Genomic DNA, 24,673 nt, shown 5'->3' with positions numbered 1-24,673 from the left:
TTAGCTTGCAAGAATGATAATATGTGTACATTTCAGCAGAAAATTGAGACTTAGCATGAGTTCCATCCTGGATTTGATTGCGTATTCAGTGACAAATTAATATGATAAAAAAGAAATCCCTTGACAACGGAATCTCATAACACACACCATTGCATGTGTAATCCTGTTAACCGTTGCCATGGCTGTAGTCGAGACACCCCACATATGAATGAGCTTGCACTGCTGTTCTGTTTCTTGGTTTTACTCAAGATGATCTTTTAATTACATGTTACTGAACTTTTCGTTTTTCTTGCTGTAGAACTTGGCAATCGGATTCTACAACAGGGTCTCTGTTCGTGTCCTCCACTTCTGTCGAACATGCTTCTGTGGTTATCCAAGGAGTGAGGGCTCAAGTTTTCTGCTGCTTCTTTCTAATCGAGCCACTGGGGTCAAAGAAGTCAAGAGTCACACACCTCTGCCGAACAGACACAAGGTGTGTATCTCTGACCAAATAAACAGAGAAAAGAGGTTGAAAATGGGGGCATATTGGAGAAAGAGATTTTAGGCTGAAATTTCTTGCTAAGGCACAGAGATTTGTGGTTTTTAATAATCAATTTGTTCCCTGCAAGTCTCTCATGGACTAAGAGAGCCCCTGTACATTCATATTTTTAGGCAGAATCAATGAAACATTAGGCTGTAATACAGCAAACAGTTGTCATAGAAAATTGAGATGCTTTCCTGGGGATGTGTTGTGACAGCGCAAACATGCGCCACAATCATTGAAACACACTATTACCTCCACTGGCTAGAACTTGTCTAGGTGGCACGTTTGAGAATGCAGGTGAAAAGACACTAAGCATTTTTCTAATTGGAACATGTATTTATCCTGTCAAAATGAAGTAAACAGCCTATTGGTGTATATTGATTGGTGGGTTGGGAGCATGAATCTGTGTTTTCAATTAGGGAAGCAGACTTTGACAAGTGACTATCTGGGCTCCAATTTCTAAAAGACGGAACATTCATTAGGTAGTTTATTGCTTTTCAGAATGTAACCTCAGAATGTTTTTGCACTGTTATATTCAGAAACTGAAATGCAAACTGACTTACAGTATATGTTGTTAGTTTTTGAAAATGTTATTGTTAATTTAAGGGGTAAAACACAGCTTGCTCTTATTTTGTTGTTAACACTTTAATTGTGACAATAATGTAAGCTGGTGGCAGTTTGCTTATTAGTGTACTATTTTTTTTTTTTTTTACCCTAACATTGCATGCTATCCCAACTGGACTCATCCCATTTGCAAGTGGAGACTGCAAATAAACCTGTCTGGAATCCTTGATGCTTGATGTATAATTTATAATACAGCAGCATCTCAATATCGACTGTTCACTCTCTTTCTCTTTTATCAGAGGCCGATCTCCAGAATGGCATCATAAAGTAGGAGGACACCTGGTTTCATCTGTTTTGATGGCCATGAGGAACTCCTTTAGACCCAAAACAAAAGACTCAAAAGGGCAGCAAGGACTCCAAAGAATAATTTGTTAAACCCTGGACAGCTTTAAAATCCCTGAGGTATCTGTCAGCTCAAAAAAAGAGCAAATAAATGAAGTGAGAGTGATTGAGCTCCTGAGCTACAATAAGATGAAGTGAAATCTTCCAAGTTGTTCTAGAATTTCAGAACCGTGGAGAGTTACGGGACAATTTTAATGCAAAGACCATTTGGCCTGCAGACAAGGAACAACAACAGTGTGATGAAGTGTTCCAGGAGAGCTGGTGCACTTGACATTATCAAGACTGACAAGGGAGAGTGTCAGAGTAATGAAATGTCTCATCCTATTTAAAGGACTGTTCCACGGGCTAATGCGTTGCAATGGTTGGCTCCGACACGCTCGACTCTCGCTGGTTTCAAGCATTAAAAGAAAGACTGGTGACAGGATTTGAAATCCAGCACTCTAAAGACTTCTGAATCATTGTTGTATACCAAGATGACATTATTGCATTTCAAACATACTTCAATCTTTTCACACAGGGACAGTTAGCCTTGTTGAGGGAAAATTCTAATAGAGAATATGACATTGATTCAAGCAGTCATATATATTATTTTTATTTTATTTTTTTGGGTTGGAAGCTGCCACATTTGTTTTTATTTATTCGAGTGTGTTAAAAAGAGTGTCTGATCAAGCTAAATGCCTCCATTAGAGGAATTATGTAACCCGGCACATTACAAAGCTCTGTGCTGTCAGAATCAAGTGCTACAACTGTCATTTCTCATTATTTAGTATTTTACTATCATAGAGTTTTGTTCTACATGATAAAAAAATTACTCCATTTATTTGATTTCATAAAATGCAACTTAAATATATTATTTTATGAAAGGACTTTATTATAGTATGGTCTAATATAACTTAATTTGTTGTGATGGTTTGTTGATACTGTACGTTACAGATTTTATTTAAATATATCATGAAAGTAATAACACAACAGGCTTGAGATTATTCATTATTTCCTTATGAATGCCAACTAAAAATATAGAAAAATAAACAGACAAACTAGTATATTCAACGTTCAATCTGAAAATGAGAGGAGAGATGATGTTACAGGGATAGTTCCCCAATGAAAATGCTGTCATCATTAACTCACATTCATGTTGCTCCGCATCAATATGACTCACTTTATTTTCCTTTTGTGTTCCACAGAAATAAAAAAGTTAAACAGGTTTGAAACAGCATGATGGTGAGTAATTGATAGAAGAATTTTCATTTTTGGTGAACTATTCCTTCAGCATAATCAGTCCTATCATTTTCAGATTCAACGGCGAAGGTTTCACAATATAAGCAGTACTTTTAGTAGTGGAAAGAGAATGAAGGATCTTACATTATTAAAAGGTTGTGTTCACTCATGTCTAATAATCTATAGCAGTGCTGTTAGCTGTTCTAGACCAAGTAAAATATCTTTTCTTCTTTAGCACTTCACTGATGGCAGTACATGTATATGTTTAAAGTTTTCAAAACCCTTAATGCCCTTTCAAATGACTCGAGTCATGGCTTCAACAAAATAATCAATGCAGCCACATGAAAGCTTTGCAGCTGAAAAGCAGTATAGAGTTACAGAAGGCTGATTGAATGAGGGCCGTTTGTATGAGGCAGCTAGGTTGCAAGAAAGCGGTGGGGAAGTTTATGCAGTATTGTAACACTGCAAATGTGTCTAAGTTTAGAAAAAAAAAAAAAAGTCCTAGTGAATGCTGTGATACACATGGTGCCTTGATCCTGCCATGGAATTAAAATAAATAAATTGGTATGTCTGACTTAGTATCACAATTATTTCTCGCAATTGCATTTATCATATTTGTGACATTATATCTCGTAATTGAGACTTTATATCTTGCAATTGTGATTGTCACATTTACAAGAAATAAAGTTGTAATTAACATTATATCTCACATTAGTGACGTTATTTCTCTAAATTGCATGTTTATATCTCGCAATAGTGACTTTTTCTTGGAATTGTGACTTCTCATAATCACGACTTTATATAGCTCACAACTGCGACTATATTGTGCAATTATATTTCCCAAATGTGACTTTATATTTTGCAATTGAGACTATATCTTGCAAAAGCAACTTTATTCCTCTTAATTGGGACTTTATATCTTGCAATAGTGACTTTTTATCCCGCAAATGGGACTTTCTCGTTATTGTGGCTTTATTTCTAGGAATTGCAACATTATTTCTAGGAATTGCGTCATTACATCTTGCAACTGTGACTTTATTCCTCACAATTGCATTTCTCGCAATTTCGACTTTATATCTTGCAATTGCACATTTATTTCTCATAATTGCGACTTTATATTTGCCATTTTTTACTTTATTTCTAGGAATTGTGACATTATATCTCACAATTGTGACTTTGTATTTTAATAACGTGACATGACAATACATTTTACAATAGAGGAAAAGTACAACAAAAATGCATGCGAAGTTAGAACCGTCACTGGAAACAAACACTATGCATGTTTTGCGGAATTTCTGGTAATCATTGCTGTTTCGAAAGGCCAGAGACAAATGGGGGAAAAGTTATAGTTAGTTAGTTAGTGGACCACACTGTGCAGTGAAACGCTGGGGGCACGCTGAAGCTAAAACTTCACTTAGAGTTCAATGCATTGGGTAACGCTGACGCAAGTCATATGAAAGGGCCTTAAGTTTTCCTTTTGATACCAGAAATCTTATGGTATGCCGAAGACGTCATTGTAGTTTATGTTTTGAGAACATGTTTTCAAAAAGTGCATTATAAACTATAAAAAGTTCCAACAAAGGGAACGTTGGGCTGTACATTACAATTTTGGCTTATGAGTTGAAAAACATTAAACCCATTAAATACAGGTGGCCTTCTTTTGTTGTTGAAAAACCATTTTGCATGTTAAAGAGGGCTGCTTTGCCCTAAAATAGGTTAGAACAAACTAATGGATTCACCAAGAGTCAAACAAGTAATTAATTGTGTTTGGATCTATAATTTAGATCTCAGACCTGAAATTATCAAGAATGTCCAGGTTGCAATGCATCCAATGAGTAAATAACCAGTGATGCAATGAGTGAATTATATCATTCCACTTAATCTTTATACAGATTATCAGGCTTGGATGCTGCATTTATCACTCCCAATTCAGTTAATCCTGATGGCGAGAGCAAGGAAAACACTGAACTCTATTAAAAATCTTAAATGAAATAAGTTACTTTATCTCAAATTGAATAATTCACTGAAAGCATCTGGCTAAAGGCAAAGTGGAAACAGCAATACACCAGTGAATAAAAAACACATTAAGAAATTACTTAAAGGAAGAACAATGTTTTATGCATATTGAGGAATACAACCAAAAAAAAAAAAAAAATGAGTAATGGTCATAAATCAAAGATAAGTGAGCTCATCCATTTTGCCTGACAATAATAAAAGTTATTATAAAAAGAAAGGGTCAAACCAAGCATACCAATCGCTGGACACTCCAGAAGTGGCAAGCACATATGTTACTTTGGAGAATGGCTTTGACAACATATTTGGTGGTTCTTCAAGGTCCAGAAGGCTAGTATGATATTTATGAAAAAATTAACAGGAAGCACAAACTGGGTAGTCATATGAGTTTTATTTGGCATATCATAAAAATCCATGGGGACACTGATGTTTCGGAAAAAGGTCTCATGTTCAGAGGAGGGAGGCATTGACTAGTTCACATCCTCTGAACTGGATTGATACCCAGAATGTCAAAGCCTTTGTCCATCACAGCTGCTGTGGCTTCACAGAGGAGCATCCGCCACATGTTGACTTTGACCACTTCCCCTGAGAAAAATCATGCAGATGAGTCATTTTTCAAAATGGCCATGTTCAAAGAAGCAGGTTTATTTCAATCAATCAAATAAAGGATATTCTGCCACACATCTTGGTGGTTAAAAGTTCATTAATTAAATCAAAACGCTCTACAATCTACCATATAAATGTATTAAAATAACTTTAAGTGCCTGTTACAAGAAAACAAGAAAATTATGAAAGAAAACCTAAAAGCCACATAAGTAGAAGAGCATTTTCAATCTCTTCAGTAAAACTCAATTTCATTTGTCTATATTAAAAGACTAAAAGAGCTGTTTAATTTAAGAGAATGTGGCTTTTTCAGTGCCTTAGTAACTAGTTCTTGCTAAAGAGAATGAAATGGGAAAACAGCAAAGGGACTCTGTGTCTGATATTGTTGTGGATTAGCTCTCCCTTTTCAAATTAACAAATGTGTTGTTGGTTAGCACTTGTACACAACTGTGTGAAAAACAACCTTCAGCAATGATGACTTGCATCCTAAATTTCAACTCATTTTTATCATCTTTTAAATTGTGCAAGCCAACAATAATTCATCCTTTCTTCCCCCCCGAACAACATGGCAACATGAGGGTGTGTACATGACAGAATGTTCATTACTGGGTGAACGAACACTTAAATGGTTTTGGCTCTGAGCAAGTTTTCCGTTCTCAGTATAAAGGTGAAATTCTTTGTCCAGCTATACCAATTTACACTTGTCACTGTGAGGGATCATGCAACTGGGAATATATAGACCCTGCTCACTTTGAACACTAATGACCCCTGAATCGTGCTCCTGAGAGGAACCCACCTGTCTGCCGGTCCTTCTCCACACAGTAGCAGCTGTCATAGAACTCGGTGAAGGTGGTGGCCAGTTCATATAAGTAGTCGCAGAGCGTGTGGAGTAGCAGGTCATCTGTGATCTTCTGCAGAATCTCTGGGAAGCGCAGGATACACTTACCCAGTTTCCACTCCTTTTCATGATCAAGTATGACTTCTGTGGTCTCGGCTGCTTTACGCAGGGTGGCCTCTTGGATATTAGCCAGTCTAGCTATAGACCTGGGGGAAAATCGAGAAGGTGTGTTATAATACATACTGTATTATGATGCTGCTGAATGTCATTTATGCATCCACCTATTCAAACACTGGCATGTCACATTTGTTACGAGACATGCAAAAAACAGTGCTGTCTGATGACACGGACATCAATCATTTTATGATGCATCTTTGTGCACAAAATCTGAGTTTGATCTGAAATCATAGTATAAGAAATTTGAGAGCTATCGTGGAGGGGAATATTTCAAACAAATAAAAAAAATCAGTCTTTTCTTCATACAAAGCTATTGTATGGTTTCAGAAGACTTGCATTTATAATGAAAGTGCACAATGCTAAAAAGAAGAGGGGTGACATTTGACTCGTGTGACAGTTCACATAAATTCACATAAATTTAGCCTACTTCCAGAGAGATTAAGGATTAGGTTCTTTTGGATGCATTCAAAGAAATTAAAAGCTGAAATCCCAACCCAGGGCTCCAGACTAACATTTGAGAGTGGAAGCACCGGTGCCACCAAGTTCCACAGATGGTCGCAAAAGCACCCAAGTTAGTCGCACCAGTTGGGGGGTGGGGCTAAATTAATATACTCTGACAGTGGAAATGAGTTCTTTTCATCAAGATCTTGCTAATTAAAATACAGTCATGCAAAAACAAAGCCTTTTTCTACAATCAGAGAACATTAAAAAAGATTTTACACAGAAGGAAAGTTCCATTGTATCCATAGTTTTAACTGTCGTATTTGTAAAATGATGATTGTGACCAAATGTGAAAGTAAAACCATGATTAGATGGACAGTAACCATAAGACAAATTATGACATGTTTCATAAGAAAATTTTATTCCCTCACTACCCCATTATATTGATGTATTAATATATTGATATAAGTTCATGGTAAATATTTTTCAATATCTGTGTTGTGTGGATGGAAAGCCTTACAATATCTGTCTGTGCATGATGGCACAGATTTCTCCTTTATTCCTTTTCGATGCTGTTTAGAATGTTGGGTCTATTTAATACGCCCACTCGCAGCGCTGTTTATGATGATCTGTGCGGCTGAGCACTCGACAGGTCCACATGTAAACAAGCGCTCGTGCTCGCTGATCTGTTCATTTAGTCTTGAGCCATGCTGACTGATCTGGGTAGAGCGGTTTCATTTCGTGTTTGGAACGTTTGCCGTTTGATATTTGTCATACGCAACAACAAAAAATGAGAGTGCACAATCAGAGAGTCGGCCAACTTTGTAGTCGCACCAGTGCGGCCTCTTGCAAAGTTTAATTGCCCTGTTAGGGAAAATTGGCAAAATGGTAAATGGCAAAATGCAACCATTTAGTAACAGTCGTTGCTTTGGCCAATAATTTCATGTTTTTGGCTACTGCTACTTCACTTGTTATCTCCATCTTCACTTGCCCCTAAATATGGTTCTGTTACCAACTGTTTTGAAAAACCCACATAAAAAAAAAAAAAAAAAAAAAAAAAAAACAGCAACAGGCTCTCCAAAAGAATAGCTATGAGACCAGAGGGTATTTGATTCCCTGAGCTCCTGACATCAGGTCAACAGCCCTACTGAGAAAGAAGAGCAAACACCGAAAGAAAACAAGGTGATAAAGAGTTAAAATAAGAGACCACTTTTGCCGAGCATCCACTATGGCCAGTAGAGACGTAGATCTTACAAACACACACACAAACTTTAGCCAGAAAACCAAACACACTTACAACACAGCAGATGCATGCATTCACTCACGAGTAGGGACTAAAAATGGTTCAAGGAACCAAAAACGAATTAAATTTTTAGCAGAACGTAACCGAAAACCAGAACAAAGTGATTTTCAATTGTTCCGGAGTGAAAATTTATTTTTAAATGCTGGTAACTGGTTATAACTGGTTAATTTTGTTCAGATAATATTTTAATGAAACCAAACACCAAAGGGTATATCACAGTACATTTTTGGAACTACACTTCATGTTGCCCAAAATAATGAAACACATGCTTTGATCCTGACAGAAACTGCTGCATCACACATTTCTTTGCCTAACTGCCCGTTGTCGATGTTGCATTCTCTGTAAGGTAAACATTATTAGAGGTAAAAATTTACTTTTCTTATCTCATTGTTTCCAAGTCTTCACTGAATTATTGTTAGATATGATGCATTCATATATATTTGATGTTGCCAGGTTTTGATTTAGAAGCAGTTCTGTAAATAAAAATTATAGGTAACTGTTAAATAACTGCTTATGATTTCTATGCTGATAAATCCACCACACAGGAAAAAAATTAATTGCTTATTTTCGTGAGGCAAGTGGCTTATGTTTTTCCAGACCATGTTGCTTGTTTCTCTTGCAAGATCTGGCAAAACTGCAACTGGTATTCACCATCCATCAGTGCAGAATACAGGGCCCACATGAAACAGGTGAAAATATAAATTCCCAGAGTGGCTCACCTGATGCAGGTAAAGATATCGATCCCCAGCAGGGCCTATCTAAAACAGCTGAAGTTACCAGTCCCCAGAGTGGCCCACCAGAAGCAGGTAAAGATATCAATCCCAATCTCACCAGTAACAGGTGAAGATATCAATCCCAATCTCACCTGTAACAGGTGATGATATCAATCCCAATCTCACCTGTAACAGGTGATGATATCAATCCCAATCTCACCTGTAACAGGTGATGATATCAATCCCAATCTCACCTGTAACAGGTGATGATATCAATCCCAATCTCAACTGTAACAGGTGAAGATATCAATCCCAGTCTCATCTGTAACAGGTGAAGATATCAGTACCTAGCAGGTCTCACCTAATGCATGCGAAAATAGCAATCCCCAGCAGGGCCACCTAAAAATGCATCAAGATATCAATCTCCAATGGTGCCAAATTGAAACAGGTGAAGATATAAATTCCCAGCAGGGCCCACTTGAAACAGGTGAAAATATAAATCCCCAGCAATGGCTTACCTGAAGCAGGTAAAGACATCAACCACCAGCAGGGCCCAACTAAAACAGGTGAAGATATCAATCCCCAGCAGGGCCCAACTAAAACAGGTAAATATATCAATCCCCAGCAGGGCCAAACTAAAACAGGTTAAGATATCAATCCCCAGCAGGGCCCACCTAAAGACACGTTAAAATATCAATCCCCAGCAGGGCCCAAATAAAACAGGTGAAGATATCAATCCTCAGCAAGGCTGACCTAAAACAGGTGAAGAAATCAATCTCCAACCTGGTCAGCCTAAATCAGGTGAAGATATCAATCCCTAGCAGCGCCCACCTGAAACAGGTGAAGATATCAATTCCCAGCAGGTCTCACCTAATGCAGGCAAAAACAGCAATCCCCAGCTGGGACACCTAAAACATTTTTAAGATATCAATCCCCAGTGGGGCCCATCTGAAATAGCTGAAGATATCAATCCCCAGAGTGGCCTACCTGAAGCAGGTAAAGATATCGATCCCCAGCAGGGCCCACCTAAAACAGGTGAAGATATCAATGCCAATCTCAACTGTAACAGGTGAAGATATCAATCCCCAGCAGGTCTCACCTAATGCAGGCGAAAATAGCAATTCCCAGCAGGGCCACCTAAAAACACGTCAAGATATCAATCTCCAACAGTGCCAACCTGAAAAAGGTGAAGATATAAATTCCCAGCAGGGCCCACCTGAAACAGGTGAAGATATCAATCTCCAGCAGGACCAACCTAAAACAGTTGAAGATATTAATCCCCAGCAAGGCCCACCTGAAACAGGTGAAAATATCAATCCTCAGCAGGGCTGACCTAAAACAGGTGAAGATATCAATCCTCAGCAGGGCTGACCTAAAACAGGTGATGATATCAATTCCAATCTCACCTGAAACAGGTGAAGATATCAATCCCAATCTCACCTGAAACAGGTGAAGATATCAATCCCCAGCAGGTCTCACCTAATGCAGGCGAAAACAGCAATCCCCAGCTGGGCCCACCTGAAACATGTCAAGATATCAATCTCCAACAGTGCCAACCTGAAGCAGATAAAGACATCAATCCCCAGCAGGGCCCACCTGAAACACGTTAAGATATCAATCCCAAGCAGGACCAACCTAAAACAGTTGAAGATATTAATCCCCAGCAGGGCCCACCTGAAACTGGTAAAGATATCAATCCCCAGCAGGGCCTACATAAAAGGTGAAGATATCAGTCTCAAATAGGCCCAAACTGAAACAGGTGAAGATATCAATCCCCAGCAGGGCCCACCTGAAACAGGTGAAGATATCAATCCACAGAAGGGCCTATCTGAAACATGTGAAGACATCAATCCCAGCAGGGCCCACCTGAAACAGGATAAGATATCAGTCCCAGCTGGGCCCACCTGAAACAGGTGAAGATATCAATCCCCAGCAGGGCCTATCTGAAACAGGTGAAGATATCATTCCCCAGCAGGGCCCACCTGAAACAGGTGAAGATATCAATCCCCAGTAGGGCCCACCTGAAACAGGTGAAGATATAAATTCCAATCTCACCTAAAGATATCAATCTCCAGTAGAGCTCATCAGAAGCAGATAAAGATAAGAATCCCTAAGCAGGGCTCATCTGAAGCAATCTCAATACCTAAATCAATACCCAGAGGGCCTCACCTAAAACAGGTGAAGATATAAATCCCCATCAGGGCTCCCCTTAAACAGGTGAAGATACAGTATCAATCCTCAGAGGTGCTCAGTTGATGTAGGGGATCAAATAAATGCCTAGCACGGCTCATTTGATGTGGAAGAAAATATGAAAGCCAAAGCAGACCTCACCTGATGCAGGTAAAATTTCCCCCAGGAGAGTTTATCTGATACGGGTGAAGATTTAAATCCCTTGAGGACTCACCTGATGCGGGTGAAGGCGTAGAGGAGGTAGGCCGCTGTGTTTCCCCTGTCATCAAGCATCTTGTCAAAGGAAAAGACGTAGTCATTGATGCGGTTTTTTGATAGGTCTGCATATTTAATGCAACCGAAGGCCACAGCACGTTGAGCTTGCACCAACTCTTCCGGGGTCAACACCTGCAACACACACAGAGTCAAAATGGTGATCACCCTATGTGGGTTTTGAAATATCAAACTTTCGTTCGGTTAACAAGCCAGACCTTTCACCACAAGGCTACAACAGAAGTATGAAGGGATAAAGAGTGGTGCAGGGTGCTTTAACAAGATAAAAATCTTAGGTGGTTTTCATACTGGGCATGTTTGCTGCATTCCGAATCGGAGTGTGATTGTCCCTGGCACCCCCTGCAGCAATGGTCTGGTTTCAGACTCACTTCAGGCTTTTCCATCATCAACTTGGAACATCACAAACGTGCACATGACGGAGAACACAATGTGGGTCGCTTTATTTGTGTGTTTTTTATTAATCTGGTGTCATATTGCATGCCAGAGTGAACAACACTTGTGCCTCTGTGTGGTGCATGCCTTAATTCAGTAGCTTTACATGTTCAGGAGAAGGCGAATATATCAGATGCTCAAAAACCATCTTTTTGAGGACACAGCTGGATGCACGCTCACAAACGCACATTTATAAAAGGCACCTCACCTCAATGGTCCCCTGCCACTCATGGTGCACGTATGTGACTGTTTATGTGCAACTGATGATGTTATGCTTAAATCAGCAAAAATGCATGTGCAAGTTATTTTACTTCCTGAACAAGTGCAGACCTCAGTACAGGTTGCTTTCTCACTCATGAGAACCGCACCACAGTTCCATTGCAACCGAACTCAGACCACCTCTACAGGTAGTCTCGGGTTTGGTCCCACGGTCTGCTCCCCGGTCCACGAAACAGCTTTCACATTACCAATTTTTCATGCAAACCCTGCTTTGTTTCGGACTAAACTATTAGTGTGAAAGCCCCCTTTAAAATAGATCAGTACTGTCTCTGTCCTACATCACTGGTATGCTCAAAGATGCATTGCACGATTACACGCCTGCTAACTTAACTGCCTAATTTAATGCAGTATGTGTAATTTTCAATATTCTTTAAAAAGATGCTTTGCAAAACACATACAAGTCATTTTCACTTAAAGGATATGCAACCTTTTTATACTTGGTACCAGAGACTAAACACTAAAAAACAAAATCATTTCTGAGTAAAAACTGTATTTTTTTCATTCAGGTTCAAAAGTTCTGCAGCCTCTCTTCCAAATGGTTACCGGTTAGAACAAAATATAAACGTTTAATAACGTTCTTTTTAAAATGACAGTACTCTGCGCTAAGGGATGGGTGAAATAACAATTGTAGTGTTGCCAGATATCGCAAGAGAAACAAGTGACTTGGTCTGGAAAAACAAACCCAAAATAAGCCACTTGGCTCAATTTTTTCCAGTGTGGTGGATTTATCAGCAGAGAATTTATAACAATCATACAGTTAATTTCAGTATAATTTTAATTACAGGTCTGTTTCTCAGTCAAAACCTGGCAGAATCAAATCTGTATCAATGCATTAAATCTAACAATACTTCAGTGAAGACATGGAAACAACTACTTTTTACTTCTAATAATGTTTTCTATGTATCTGTATTCACCCACATCAGGCAATTAGGCAAAGAAATGTGAGATGCAGCAGTTTCCTTCAGGATCAAAGCACAGGTTTCATTTTTTTTTTTTTCGGGCAACATGAAGTGGTGTAGTTCCAAAAATGTACTGTCATAAACCCTTTGGCCTTTGGATTCATGAAAAAAATACTGAAACGAAAATGAACCAGTTATAACCGGTTGCCAGCATTGAAAAATTACGTTTTTCACTCAGGAACGATTTAAAATAATATTTTTCCTTTTTTTGGTTACGTTCTGCAAAGAATTTCATTCCTTTTTCGGTTTTCGTTCCTTGAACAATTTTTAGTCCCTGCTTGGTACACCAGGCTATCAAATACTAAAATTTCCAAAACATTAAAATTGTACATGCACCCCTAATTTTTCCAGGAATGAAGGACAGGAAAAACATTTCAGAACATCTATATGTCTAAGCGTTAGCTTTGCTTACTTGAGTCTAGAACAAGACAACTTCCTCAAATTTCTTTACTGTAAGACAATCTCTGTGCTGTTTGTGAGAAATCAATCATAAAGGGAAAGTTAATTAGGATAACTTTCATTTCTGTGCACAATGTAGTCATGCATAACATAGGCAGTAATTACCATTAACACATTTGGTCTTATTTAAAATCCTATGATCTTTTATGAGCTGAGCTGAAGGACTCATTGTAGACAGGAGTTTTCACGGTAAACAGCAGAAGGCACTTGCTTTATCCCTGTTTGAGTTGCTCACCTTATCTCTCTCCTTCTCCTTTAGTTTGTCCATAGATCTTTTTAGACCCTCATCTAGAAGGTCCATTAGTCGAACCGTGTCTCCTGAACGAGTTTTAAACTTCTTCCTGGGATTGAATTAAAGAAACAACACTATTAATTCACTAACAACCACAAAGTGAACTACAAAGGATTATTTTCAATACAATACACTCATTATAGCATTACATTATTGTTACTTGGACCACCTTCGTAAAAATATAATAATGGATCCTCTATACTGATAAACGTACTTGTCCTCTCCAAGCACTACGCCAAAACCTGCATGTTCTACACGAGTGACCTTGGGGTCATACCAGCCGATCATCTGAGCAGCAGCAAAGATCACCTGGAAGTGCATTGCCTGTCATAACCACATACACACACAGAGTTATATTATTTGCAACTCATCACTCAAACAAAAACACATCTTAGAGGGCATCCGTGTTGGAGTACACAAGCATATAGATGTTCCAAAGCAAACACACGTATTCTAAAAGCCATATTAAAGCTAATTTTGATTTCATAGGGTTTTAAAAACAATGTTAGCCCAGAAAAATATTTGTCTAATTCTCCAAACAGGACAGAATTCAAAACTAGCCATGTTGATAGAGGCATGGTCAGGTCATGTTCTTGGCTTTGACCACATTAATATTTGAGGTGAGCAGTCTATCGCACATATTTATAAACATACTGACGTTTGCATTCTGAAGTGTGTTTGTGGTCTTGCCCAGTGCCTTTGACCCCTGCTGTATGAGTGTGCTTGTGTCCTCATACACATCAGCTACCTAGAGGAAGTTTTGTGCTGTGGGGTCTGTTCTAGATTTCATACACACTTTCTACTATATACCCATATATCAAGACCTAAACCGACATACCTGTCCACTGTCAGTCACGTAGATGATGATGTCAGCTTTCTCGTCAAACAGACGATTTCGGATGGCAGCCAGATCAGAGGTATCGTAAGTGTAGCCTCCATCTGATTTAACAATGGTCAGGGGAACAGACTGGCCTGGAGCAAACACTATCTTTCTGCCCTCGTCTAGTTCCACCAGGCCTGATGGGAGAAAAGGGGGAAATGGTAGAGCAAGTGGCGGTGACTAAGATAATTCTTAAAACAACAGTGCCCCCTACTGGACACATGTACATTGCTTAAAAAAAAAACATCAAAGGATTCACACAACACATTTAAAAGTGAAGGTTCAACCAAAGGAAGATGAGGGAGTGTTTGGGAAACCATTACTGAAAACACAGATTATTTTTGTAATGTTGTTTAGTGTTGCTAGATGTGCACACTTCAGATTACACACAATTCAATTTCCATATTTGTGATGTGTTTCCAAGTGAAACTGAATATTCAGCTGGATATAATTTGATTAGGTGTAAGGCTATAAATATTATTTTAATGTTATATATTTTATTATTACATTATTATATCATCAAAAAATTGTTCTCTAATATAATATCCATGTAACATCTATCAAATCTTTATTAAAAATAGTGGATGAGAATAGATGATATAATACTAACTAAACAAACGAAAATTTAAAAACCCCTTCATCCTCCTCAAAGACGTACCATTCTCCTCAAACTCTTTCACCACAGCTGTCATCATGTCCTGATAGTATGACTCTCCTCGCTCCTCTATGCGTATATCTAGGCAGTTGTAGACCTTCTGAAACTCTGCATCAGCACACAGGAAGGGACAACACTGTTTAATTACAACAGCCACATCACAGGGAAATCAAACCAAATGAGCACCTTCCCAGGTTAGCCAAGTCCGTTTGAATAACATCAGCAGAAAAAAGAACAAACACACTAATTGCCCTTCATTAGACAAGCATCAGTGGAGGAAAGATGTTTTGATTAAGGTGTTAAAAGTAGATGCTGTCACATCAAGAAATTGAACTGAAGAGTCACAGCAAACAGATGTGTCGGTCAGCTGTGCCCAGAGGCATCTGTGCCCTTCAGTGATGAAATGTTAAAACTAAATAGAGCTGATTGAAAACATGAGGATGAGGAGAGCAAATTTGTGAAAAATATCTTTGCTTTTAAATGTTGAAATATTACATTTAAATATAACATTTAACAGATGGTGCTTTATCTGTTAAATCTCTTAAAGACAAAGTTCAACTTTACTCAATTAAGAATTTCTGTAATTATTTACTTGACCTCATGTCGTTCCAAACCTGTTTGCCGTTATTTCTTTCTGTGGAACACAAAAGTAAAAGTCTTCAGGCAGCTTGTATTCTATGCAACGTTTAAAAGGGACCACGTCTATCAAGCTCCAAAAAGGACAAAAAACAAACAAACAAAAAAATGCACAACAAAAGTATTAAAAGTAGTCTGTATTACTTATGAGCTTTATTCCAAGTGTTCTGAAGACATTTGATAACTTTTTGTGAAGAACATACTGGAAAGTAAGTAATTATTCACAAAATCTTCCCAAAACTTGATTTTAGCCCAGTGTTCACAACCAGATTGTAAAATGGTAAATCAACGTCACTGATGTCAAAACATTTTTGGACACATCGGTTCTCACAAATATAAAACCAAACATGATGCGGCACTTTTGAATTCTGCACATGAACACAAGCTAGACAAAGCTAGCCAAGATTTTCAGTGTATAACGACTTAAATTTGGGTCTGTTATAGTGTTTTCAGAAGACTTTTATAATCCTTTCTGTGTTTTTTTTTTTTTTTGTAACTTTATGGAGCTTGACTAGTCACAATGAACTGTTGTATGAAAAAAAAAAAAAAAAGCATACAGGTTTAGAATGACCTAAGGGTTAGTAAATAATGACAGAATTTTCACTTTTGATGAACCATTCCTTTACATTTGCACAGCAAGTCTGTCATAAGAGCTTCATTGTTTTGGAAAAATAAACAATCCCTGGATTTCCTCTGAGATAGAATAGCTCATTATGAATTTTGAGTAAATGAGGTGAGATGCTTGGGGCAGTAAGTTTGGTATATCACTGTCTCATAGCTGTAAAGTACACAATATTCTAACAACTTACTGCTAAGATACTGTGATATAATGACCCCAACTGTCATTATAAAGACATGACCGTACTTTCAAGAGTCTTATTTTCAGGGTGACATTTGACATAGTGAGAAGGACATTCTTGGCATGTCTGACACATACCTTTTCTGGAAACCTCACAGATGAGGTTCCAGCCTTTGATGAAGTCTGGCTCTTTGCTCTGTAGTTTAACCACACATTGGTATGCCCTCTTCTTAAACTCCTCATCCTCATCAAACCGCTTTTTAGACTCCTTATGGACATAAGCGAACATTTTGAAAAGCAAAACATCAGTTAGATGCACAGTATTAGGGCAGAACATATGATAACATAACATAAATCTACATTACATTTTAAAACAAAAGTGATTAGATAAAACTTTGTTGTGGGCACACAAAACAAGCATAGATCTGAATAATAACACTAATAGCTGTGGCTGTTCATTTTTTGTGTGTAATTTCTGTGCCAATAAAGTGGACAAACGGAACTGTATAACAGGTTTCCCGACCTCATCCCTGTCTCCCATGAGTCACCAAACATCATCCCGCCCCAAACTCACGGCATTGGTTGAGCCAATGTTGTTGTGCCCGGTTGGCCAGGTCACTCAATCAAACTGAGCAAAGTTTCAATAGTACCACAGAGCCACAGTTTACACGTTTTGGGGAAATGAACATATAAATGGTTTACTTACAGTTGTCTCTGCATATTTTGCTGAGATTGGAAAGTATTTTAACATAAATAAATGCAACTTTACCTATTAATATTGCCCATATCAAAATCGCTATATAGGAGACCAATTAATATGAGAGTAAAAGTTTTTTTATGTAAGCAAAATGGCTATGCAAGCAATAAGAAAAGCATCAAATGAAATGAAATATTTCACAACATAATTGGAAAGACTTGGAAAAAAGTGATACCCAACATTTGATACTCACTTTGTAGAAGGCCTGAAGGTCACCGATAGGCGGGGAAACAGTAAGATAATTTGGAAACTTGTCTTGCAAATGAGCAATGAGCATCCCAAACTGTGTCCCCCAGTCTCCAACATGGTTCAACCTGACGAAGATGTAGGACAAGGGGTAAAAACTAGATGTACTAAAGCACAAAATTAACACAGATTAATGCCAGGCAAAACAAATGCAGCTGTGAAATGTCATTTTAACTTAACTATTGTCCATTATGGAGTGCAACAGTGACTGCCCACCTTTCAGCAGCTTTGGTTCAAAGTGTTTTTCCCTAGGCATTTTTGAAATTGTTTCGATAAGAAGTTTTAAGCCTTGAACTAAACTAACCAGCTCTAACCATGTGGCATTACAAACTGTGTACACAAAAAAAGACAGAAGTTCGAGACTTAACTATACTAGGGTATTTGTATCTGTTTACAGTTCTTATTAGAACACATCAGTATTTTCGTTAGTAATTCCAGACTTACTCCTGTACTAACCTACGTAATTTGGTAACAAAATACCCGCCTCTGGTCTTCCTTGGCTGCTCGCGAACAGCTTTGACACGCCCTCTTACACTACACTAAGCGGTAGACCATTCACAACAGACTGGGACATCTGACCAATCAGAGCAGAGTAGGCTCTCTGAAAGGAGGAGTTTAGAATGAATCCTTTAGAACGGATCATCGAACAAGTCGTTTTTGACACTAGGAAAAAATGTTAATGCTGCAATTTAAATAATGAGCAAATTAAAGTGTTTTTTGACCTTGGATGCATGTAAATCTATTGTATGAGACCTTTAAAACAAAATTAGACATGTTTAAAAACCATAATAGGTGCTCTTTAACTAAATTTTGGTTGTTAGCAAGCTAACAGGCTACCAAGCTCGCCAAAATAAACACTGCTGTGGAGATTGTCATGATTTAAGGTGGTAACAACGAAAATCACAGACTGGTGGATTTTGCTTCAGAATTATGGGAAGTGTAGTACTTTGGCCATTTAACAAGATTATTTTTTTATTTATTTATTTATTTTTTTATGCAGTTGAAATCATTTTAAAGAAGCATATACCACAACCATGGTAAGATCAAGATCATGGTAGGTTTGTCCTGAAGGTTTATGGATTAATGCTATAACTTAATTTCACTACGGATATTCTAAAATTGATTTTTACTTCTGGAATCCTACTGTTGAGCTATAGGGCTAATAAATACCAACCGTAGCACATCGTAACCCAGAAACTCAAAGAGTCGACACATGCTGTCTCCAATAATGGTGGACCGCAAGTGACCAACGTGCATCTCTTTGGCAATGTTAGGTGAAGAGAAGTCCACGACTACCTGAAAACAGCAATGAGATTGAGGAGAAGTGTGACTGATAACATACAAGTGCTGTAAACATTATGAAACAATAAGAAGCAATAAGAACTCCTACCTTCTTTTTCTTTTCCAAAGGTGGTGGCTGCACTCCATTGACAAGCAGGTTTGTGAGAAGTTTGGAAACAAACATCCTCTTGAGGTGAACATTGATAAATCCTGCAAACAAGTGCACTCAATTATATAATGAAAAAATCTTTCAATTAGTAAAAAAAAAAAAAAAGATCCAACAAATGGTCTAAGTGACTTTTTTACTGAACAAACCTGGCCCTGCAATGTCTGTCCTCTCGATTAACTCATTGTCAGGAATGTTCTGGACAATCTTTTCTGCTATCTCTCTGGGACTGACCTTCTGTCCCTTAGTTTTCATCATCTTAAAAAAATAAAAAAATAAAAATAAATATATATATATATATATATATATATATATATATATATATATATATATATATATATATATATATATACACACACACAAATAATTCCATTCAACTGCACAAGTAAAAATTGTACAGCTTTACAACTGGTTAAAAAACAATTCATTCATTATGATGCACTAATGCCTTTCCAAACATGTATGCAGTTGTTGTTTTTTTCCACTGAACACAAAAGAAAAATCTTTTGTAGAATTTTCACGCAGCTCTTCAAGCACAGCTGTCAAGCTCAAATAAATACCATAAAAGTAGTGCATACGAATGTATACAACTTTTCTCCTCTAGTGTTCCATGGATAAAAACTAACAGCAAAGGGGTTTGAAAAAGAGATCGACCGATAGTGGATTTTGCTGATACCGATAACTAATGTGGTGGAAAAGGTAGAAAACTGATTAATTAGCCGATAGTTTTTCAAATCAATTTACTGTATAAGTCTTTCCTTACTATGACAGACACAGACACAGAGACTACAAGAATCCAAAATAAATAAAATCCCAGATGTAGTTCACTGATCAGCCAAAATCCCAATAATAATCAGAAGGGGGGAAAAAAGGAAGATTTGGTGCATAACGTGGAACTTTTAACTATAAACAACCTCGAAATGCACCAGCGAAATGACAGAGACTTGGCTCGGTTACAATGCTCTGTATTAACCATTAACCAAATTAAGCTTTTGATAGCCTGTATACAGTATTCACCAGATGAAGGGATTTGTCTAAATATATATATATATATATATATATATATATATATATATATATATATATATATATATATACATACACTGTATTTCACCAGGTGTGTTATTATTCACAAGATATGAAGTTTAAGAAACAATGTATGTGCTGACAGGGCACATTTTTCCTAGCAAAACAGTAAGACATATTAAAGTGAGAATGAAATTATGAATGAACATCGTCATTGATGACAAAATTAGATACACCAAATCCCCACTTAGTGACTGTTTTTTATTTCACTTCTAAAGACCGTTGTTATACTGTAGAACCAATCCATCTGTAGAATCCTCCAGCGCCGGTCACAGAAAAAAACATAGATTTTTACCTAAAACCGATCATTCCAATGGGCACCGATCAATCTGTGTTTGGAACAACAAGAAATTGTTTTGGTTGAAGTAAACATATTTCCACTAAATTCTCAGCTTCTTAACAAGATTCCCATTCACACTAAATACTTATTGGCTAAAGCGCACAGAAAGATTTTCAGTGAATTACAACTTAAATTTCAGATGGTTTCTCACAAACTGCTATCATATGGCTTCAGAAGCCTTGTAATGCAAGCTAGCACACAAGTTGTACGGACTACTTTAGTTTAAATTTGTTTTTTGTTCTTTTTTGAGCTTGGCATCACACAGTCACTCTATGCTTTCATTATATGGAACAGAGCAGCATCAACATGCTGTGAAACATCTCATTTTTGTGCTCCAGAAAGGCAGAAAGTCATAAGGGTCTGGAAGGATATAAAGGCAAATATATGATAACAGAATTTTCACTTTCAGATGAACTATCTCTTTAATAGAAACTGACCTGAGACATTGCCATGGCGCTGTTACACTGGTAATCCCCAAACTTTGCCTGCTGGTTGGGAGTGACTGCCAATGGTGGGTTCTCCAGGTCAGGGTAGGCAGTACTGATGGATTCCCCAAAGATCTGCTGCAAGCGCTGGTTGATGTTCATCATTGTCTTGCCATTTTGGCACATTTCTTCCTGTAAACTCTGAGAGACGGTGGAAACAAAGCTCTAACAGCTCCTTCAAGAAAAGTCTAACCCAAACTAACCAAATTATTTTATCTAATTTTAATTAAAATAACAAAATAAAAATAAAATCTAAAACAATGGCATACACTACCAGTCAAATGTTTTGACATATTTCACTGAATTTGTTTCTCACAATCTCACAATTATTTTGATCTAAAGGTTTATGCTTAAAAGCTTGAAATTAGTTTGTAGTCAAATATAAATTGTGCTTACATATAAAGTTTTTTTATTATTATTATTATTATTATTGAAATGAGTAGGACATTACAGTGAAGGAATGCAGCAAACGGGTTCTCATAGATGAGATACATACATCTCAAGTATCCAGAATAATATATATATAAAAGTATTCAGACCCCTGACCAATTATCTCATATTACTGAATTACAAATGGTGCAATGAAATTTCATTCTGTTTGATATTTTATTTTAAAACACTGGAACTCAAAATCAGTTATTGTTAGGTGACATTGGTTTTATGTTGGGAAATATAAAAAACAAAAAAACAAAACTGAAATATCTTGCATGCATAAGTATTCAACCCCTGTGCCGTGGAAGCTGCCAGGTTACACCAATGAAAGACATTGCCCTAATGAGGACACAATTACTTCACCATTGGCATCCAGCTGTGAATCATTAAAATCACATTTTCTGGATAAAAAACCCACTGTTGAAGGATCACTGGTCAGGCTGTGAATCTGAAGGAAAATGAAGACCAAAGCGCATACCACAGAAGTTAGAGATAAAGTAATAAAAATGCATAGATTACGGAAAGGGTACAAAATAATACCCAGATGTTTGGATATCCCAGCGAGCACAGCTGGATCAATAATCAGGAAGTGGAAGCTGCACCACACCACCCAGGCACTGACAAGAAAAGGCCGTCCTCAAAACTCAGTGCTCTAACAAAAAGGAGACATGTGAGAGAAGCCACAGAGAGGCAAACAATCACTTTGAAGGAGCTATAGAGTTCAGTGGCTGGGAGTGGAGTAATGGTGCACCAGTCAACCATATCAAGAGCACTGCATAATGCTGGCCTGTATGGGAGGGTGGCAAGAAAGAAGCCGTTACTCAAAAAGTACCATCTGAAAGAATGTCTGGAGTTTGCCAGAAAGCATGTGAGTGACCCAGCTGCGATGTGAGAGAAGGTTTTGTGGTAAGATGAGATCAAGATCGAGCTTTTTGGCCAAAACTCAAAGTGCTATGTGTGGCGCAAACCTAACGCTTCATATGCCTCAAGACACACCATCCCTACAGTGAAGTATGGTGGTGGCAGCATCATGCTGTGGGGATGCTTCTCATCAGCAGGGACTGGGCATCTTGTTAGAATTGAAGGAAGAATGGATGGAGCAAAATATAGGGAATTACTGCAAGAGAACCTACTTCAGTCTGCTAAAAAACTGAAGTTGAGAGGAAATTCACCCTTCAGCCTGACAATGATCCCAAACACAAGGCCAAAGCAACATTGGAGTGGCTCAAGAACAAAAAGATAAATGTCCTACAGTGGCCCAGTCAAAGTCCTGATCTCAATCCTATTGAGAATCTGTGGCACTATTTGAAAATTGCAGTCCACAAGCGTCACCCAACCAACCTGAACAACCTGGAGCAAATCTGCCGAGAAGAATGGGCCAAAATCACTTCGTCACTGTGTGCAAAGCTGGTACATATGTACCGCAAAAGACTTAGCAGTTATTGCAGCAAAAGGTGGCTCGACCAAATATTAATGTGTGGGGGTTGAATACTTATGCAAGCAAGATATTTCAGTTTATTTTTCATAAATATTTCCCAACAAAAAAACAATGTCACCTCACAATAACTGCTTTTGAGTTTCAGTGTTTTAAGATAAAATATCAATCAGAATGAAATTTCAGTGTACAATTTGCAATTCAGTAATATGAGAGAACTGATCAGGGGTCTGAATACTTTTGCAAGGCACTGTATATATAAAATATAATAAAGAATGAGAAGATGTGTTCAAACTTTGAACTGATCAATTTAATTTAGATATTCAAACAGTGTAATTAGCTTAATGAATTACATGTCCTTGCAGATCAAATTCCTCCGCATTACAAAGGTGTAACTGTAATTATTTCTTATAAGGAAAGTGTTTAACGTCATAAATTCACTCACTTTTTTCAGGATGTTTAGGCGGTATTTCAGACGAGTATTCTCCTCCATCAACTCATCCAGTTGTGAAGATGAGAAGTTCAGCTCCTGTGGATCTTTCAGTCTCTCTATTTCATCTTGGAGTAATTTGATTTCACTTTCCTGTATGGCAAGTTGAAACCACAGAAAACCCCAGTAGGTCAAGGTAAAACAGTTGTAGATATCTGACAACAGAGTGTTTGTTTTAGTTGTTTATTATTGCTCGTTTGAGGAAGTACTCCAAAGTGCAAGCTAAATAGTGGCACTTGATCATGCCAGGCAGTTCCATTAACAATTTCAATTGAGTTTCACTTTGACTGGGTATATGTGATTTGCTCTCTTCCTCTTTTAGGTGTTTGAAAGCATTTGTCTAAAGTCATCTTTGACAAAGCTATTGACAGATCAAACACTGAATTTTTGTAGGCTCTCTACTCATTGTCTCGAATGCTACACAATGCTTATGGCCCCGTTAACACCTGATATTGAGATCCGTTTTTGACGATCCGATCACATGAGATGAGCGCTTAATACAGGTCTAAATGTGGTCAAAAACGCATGTAACCGCATCACATTTGATGTGTAAACGCTAATCCGTCCTGTATGCATCCCGAACAGCAGTGAAGCGCCTTCCCTAACCTGTCAATCAACCGCTGCGCTAAAATTAGACTTTAAACTTTGCGGTTACGACCGGCTTTAAAAAAGCTCCACAAATGTTGTCTACAAATGCCACTGACTAGGTTTTGAGACACAGACTGTATCTTCAATTTCTGTTTACAATCTTTGCTCTTTTTAGGTTGCTCATACTATGTCCAAAATGCTGTCTAGGAAGACACATTACAGTCACAGAGCAGACGATTCACTCTCTTTATACGTCATAACATCTACACAGAAGTATATGACAATTCGTTCTCATAAAATTGGCCGACATGCAGTATGTTGTAGTTCTGAGTTAAATTAAACTGAATGATCACGACTGTCATAACTGCACGAGCTGCTTACAGCCTCTAACGTCAGTGCACGAGAAGCATGTGGATACATGAACACAGCTTTTAAACTTCATCCTTTTTAAGAGTTATTTAAAGCAGACCTGATGCTGAAGTCGAGACGTGTACTCAGCAACGGTGTCGCCCATTTTTTTTTCCACTAGGAAACCGTCAGTTTAACAGTCAGCCACAAAGATGGTTTAAAATTGTTCACTTCTCCAACGTGAAAATCGACTTTCACCGGTTGCACGACGTCACTTCCGCTTACATCATCAGCAGTATTTGGATGAATGCGGAACCTGCCCGAAATCTCCTAAAATTTTATTTTTTACTTTCTTAACTATAATTAATTC

At 37.8% G+C, this 24,673-nt stretch overlaps 2 protein-coding genes across 3 annotated transcripts in view; one reads left to right on the top strand and one right to left on the bottom strand.

Annotated features, from left to right (window-relative positions):
- LOC127431043 (rho GTPase-activating protein 7-like) overlaps positions 1-2,249 on the top strand; it is a 93,470-nt gene extending 91,221 nt beyond the window's left edge. For both annotated transcript variants that reach the window (XM_051681259.1, XM_051681260.1), the window contains exons 13-14: positions 299-472; positions 1,387-2,249. In XM_051681259.1, the coding sequence (XP_051537219.1) occupies positions 299-472; positions 1,387-1,522 (310 nt within the window). In that variant the 3' untranslated portion in view covers positions 1,523-2,249. The remainder of the gene's footprint in view (positions 1-298; positions 473-1,386) is intronic.
- A 2,845-nt stretch (positions 2,250-5,094) lies between these two features.
- On the bottom strand, positions 5,095-24,568 carry rars1 (arginyl-tRNA synthetase 1). The gene is made up of 15 exons (XM_051681275.1): positions 24,425-24,568; positions 23,323-23,460; positions 20,963-21,151; positions 19,249-19,357; positions 19,043-19,143; positions 18,827-18,948; positions 17,600-17,720; positions 16,788-16,917; positions 15,218-15,322; positions 14,518-14,696; positions 13,894-14,003; positions 13,623-13,728; positions 11,200-11,372; positions 6,120-6,367; positions 5,095-5,305 (listed from the first exon to the last, which is right to left on the bottom strand). The coding sequence occupies exons 1-15, from the start codon at positions 24,467-24,469 to the stop codon at positions 5,196-5,198; spliced, it is 1,986 nt and encodes a 661-aa protein (XP_051537235.1). The 5' UTR covers positions 24,470-24,568; the 3' UTR covers positions 5,095-5,195.
- Between the last annotated feature and the right edge of the window lie 105 nt (positions 24,569-24,673).

Source organism: Myxocyprinus asiaticus, chromosome 40 (genome assembly GCF_019703515.2).
Source record: "Myxocyprinus asiaticus isolate MX2 ecotype Aquarium Trade chromosome 40, UBuf_Myxa_2, whole genome shotgun sequence".
Classification (NCBI taxonomy): Eukaryota; Metazoa; Chordata; class Actinopteri; order Cypriniformes; family Catostomidae; genus Myxocyprinus; species Myxocyprinus asiaticus.
This window is presented reverse-complemented; position numbering and strand designations above follow the sequence as displayed.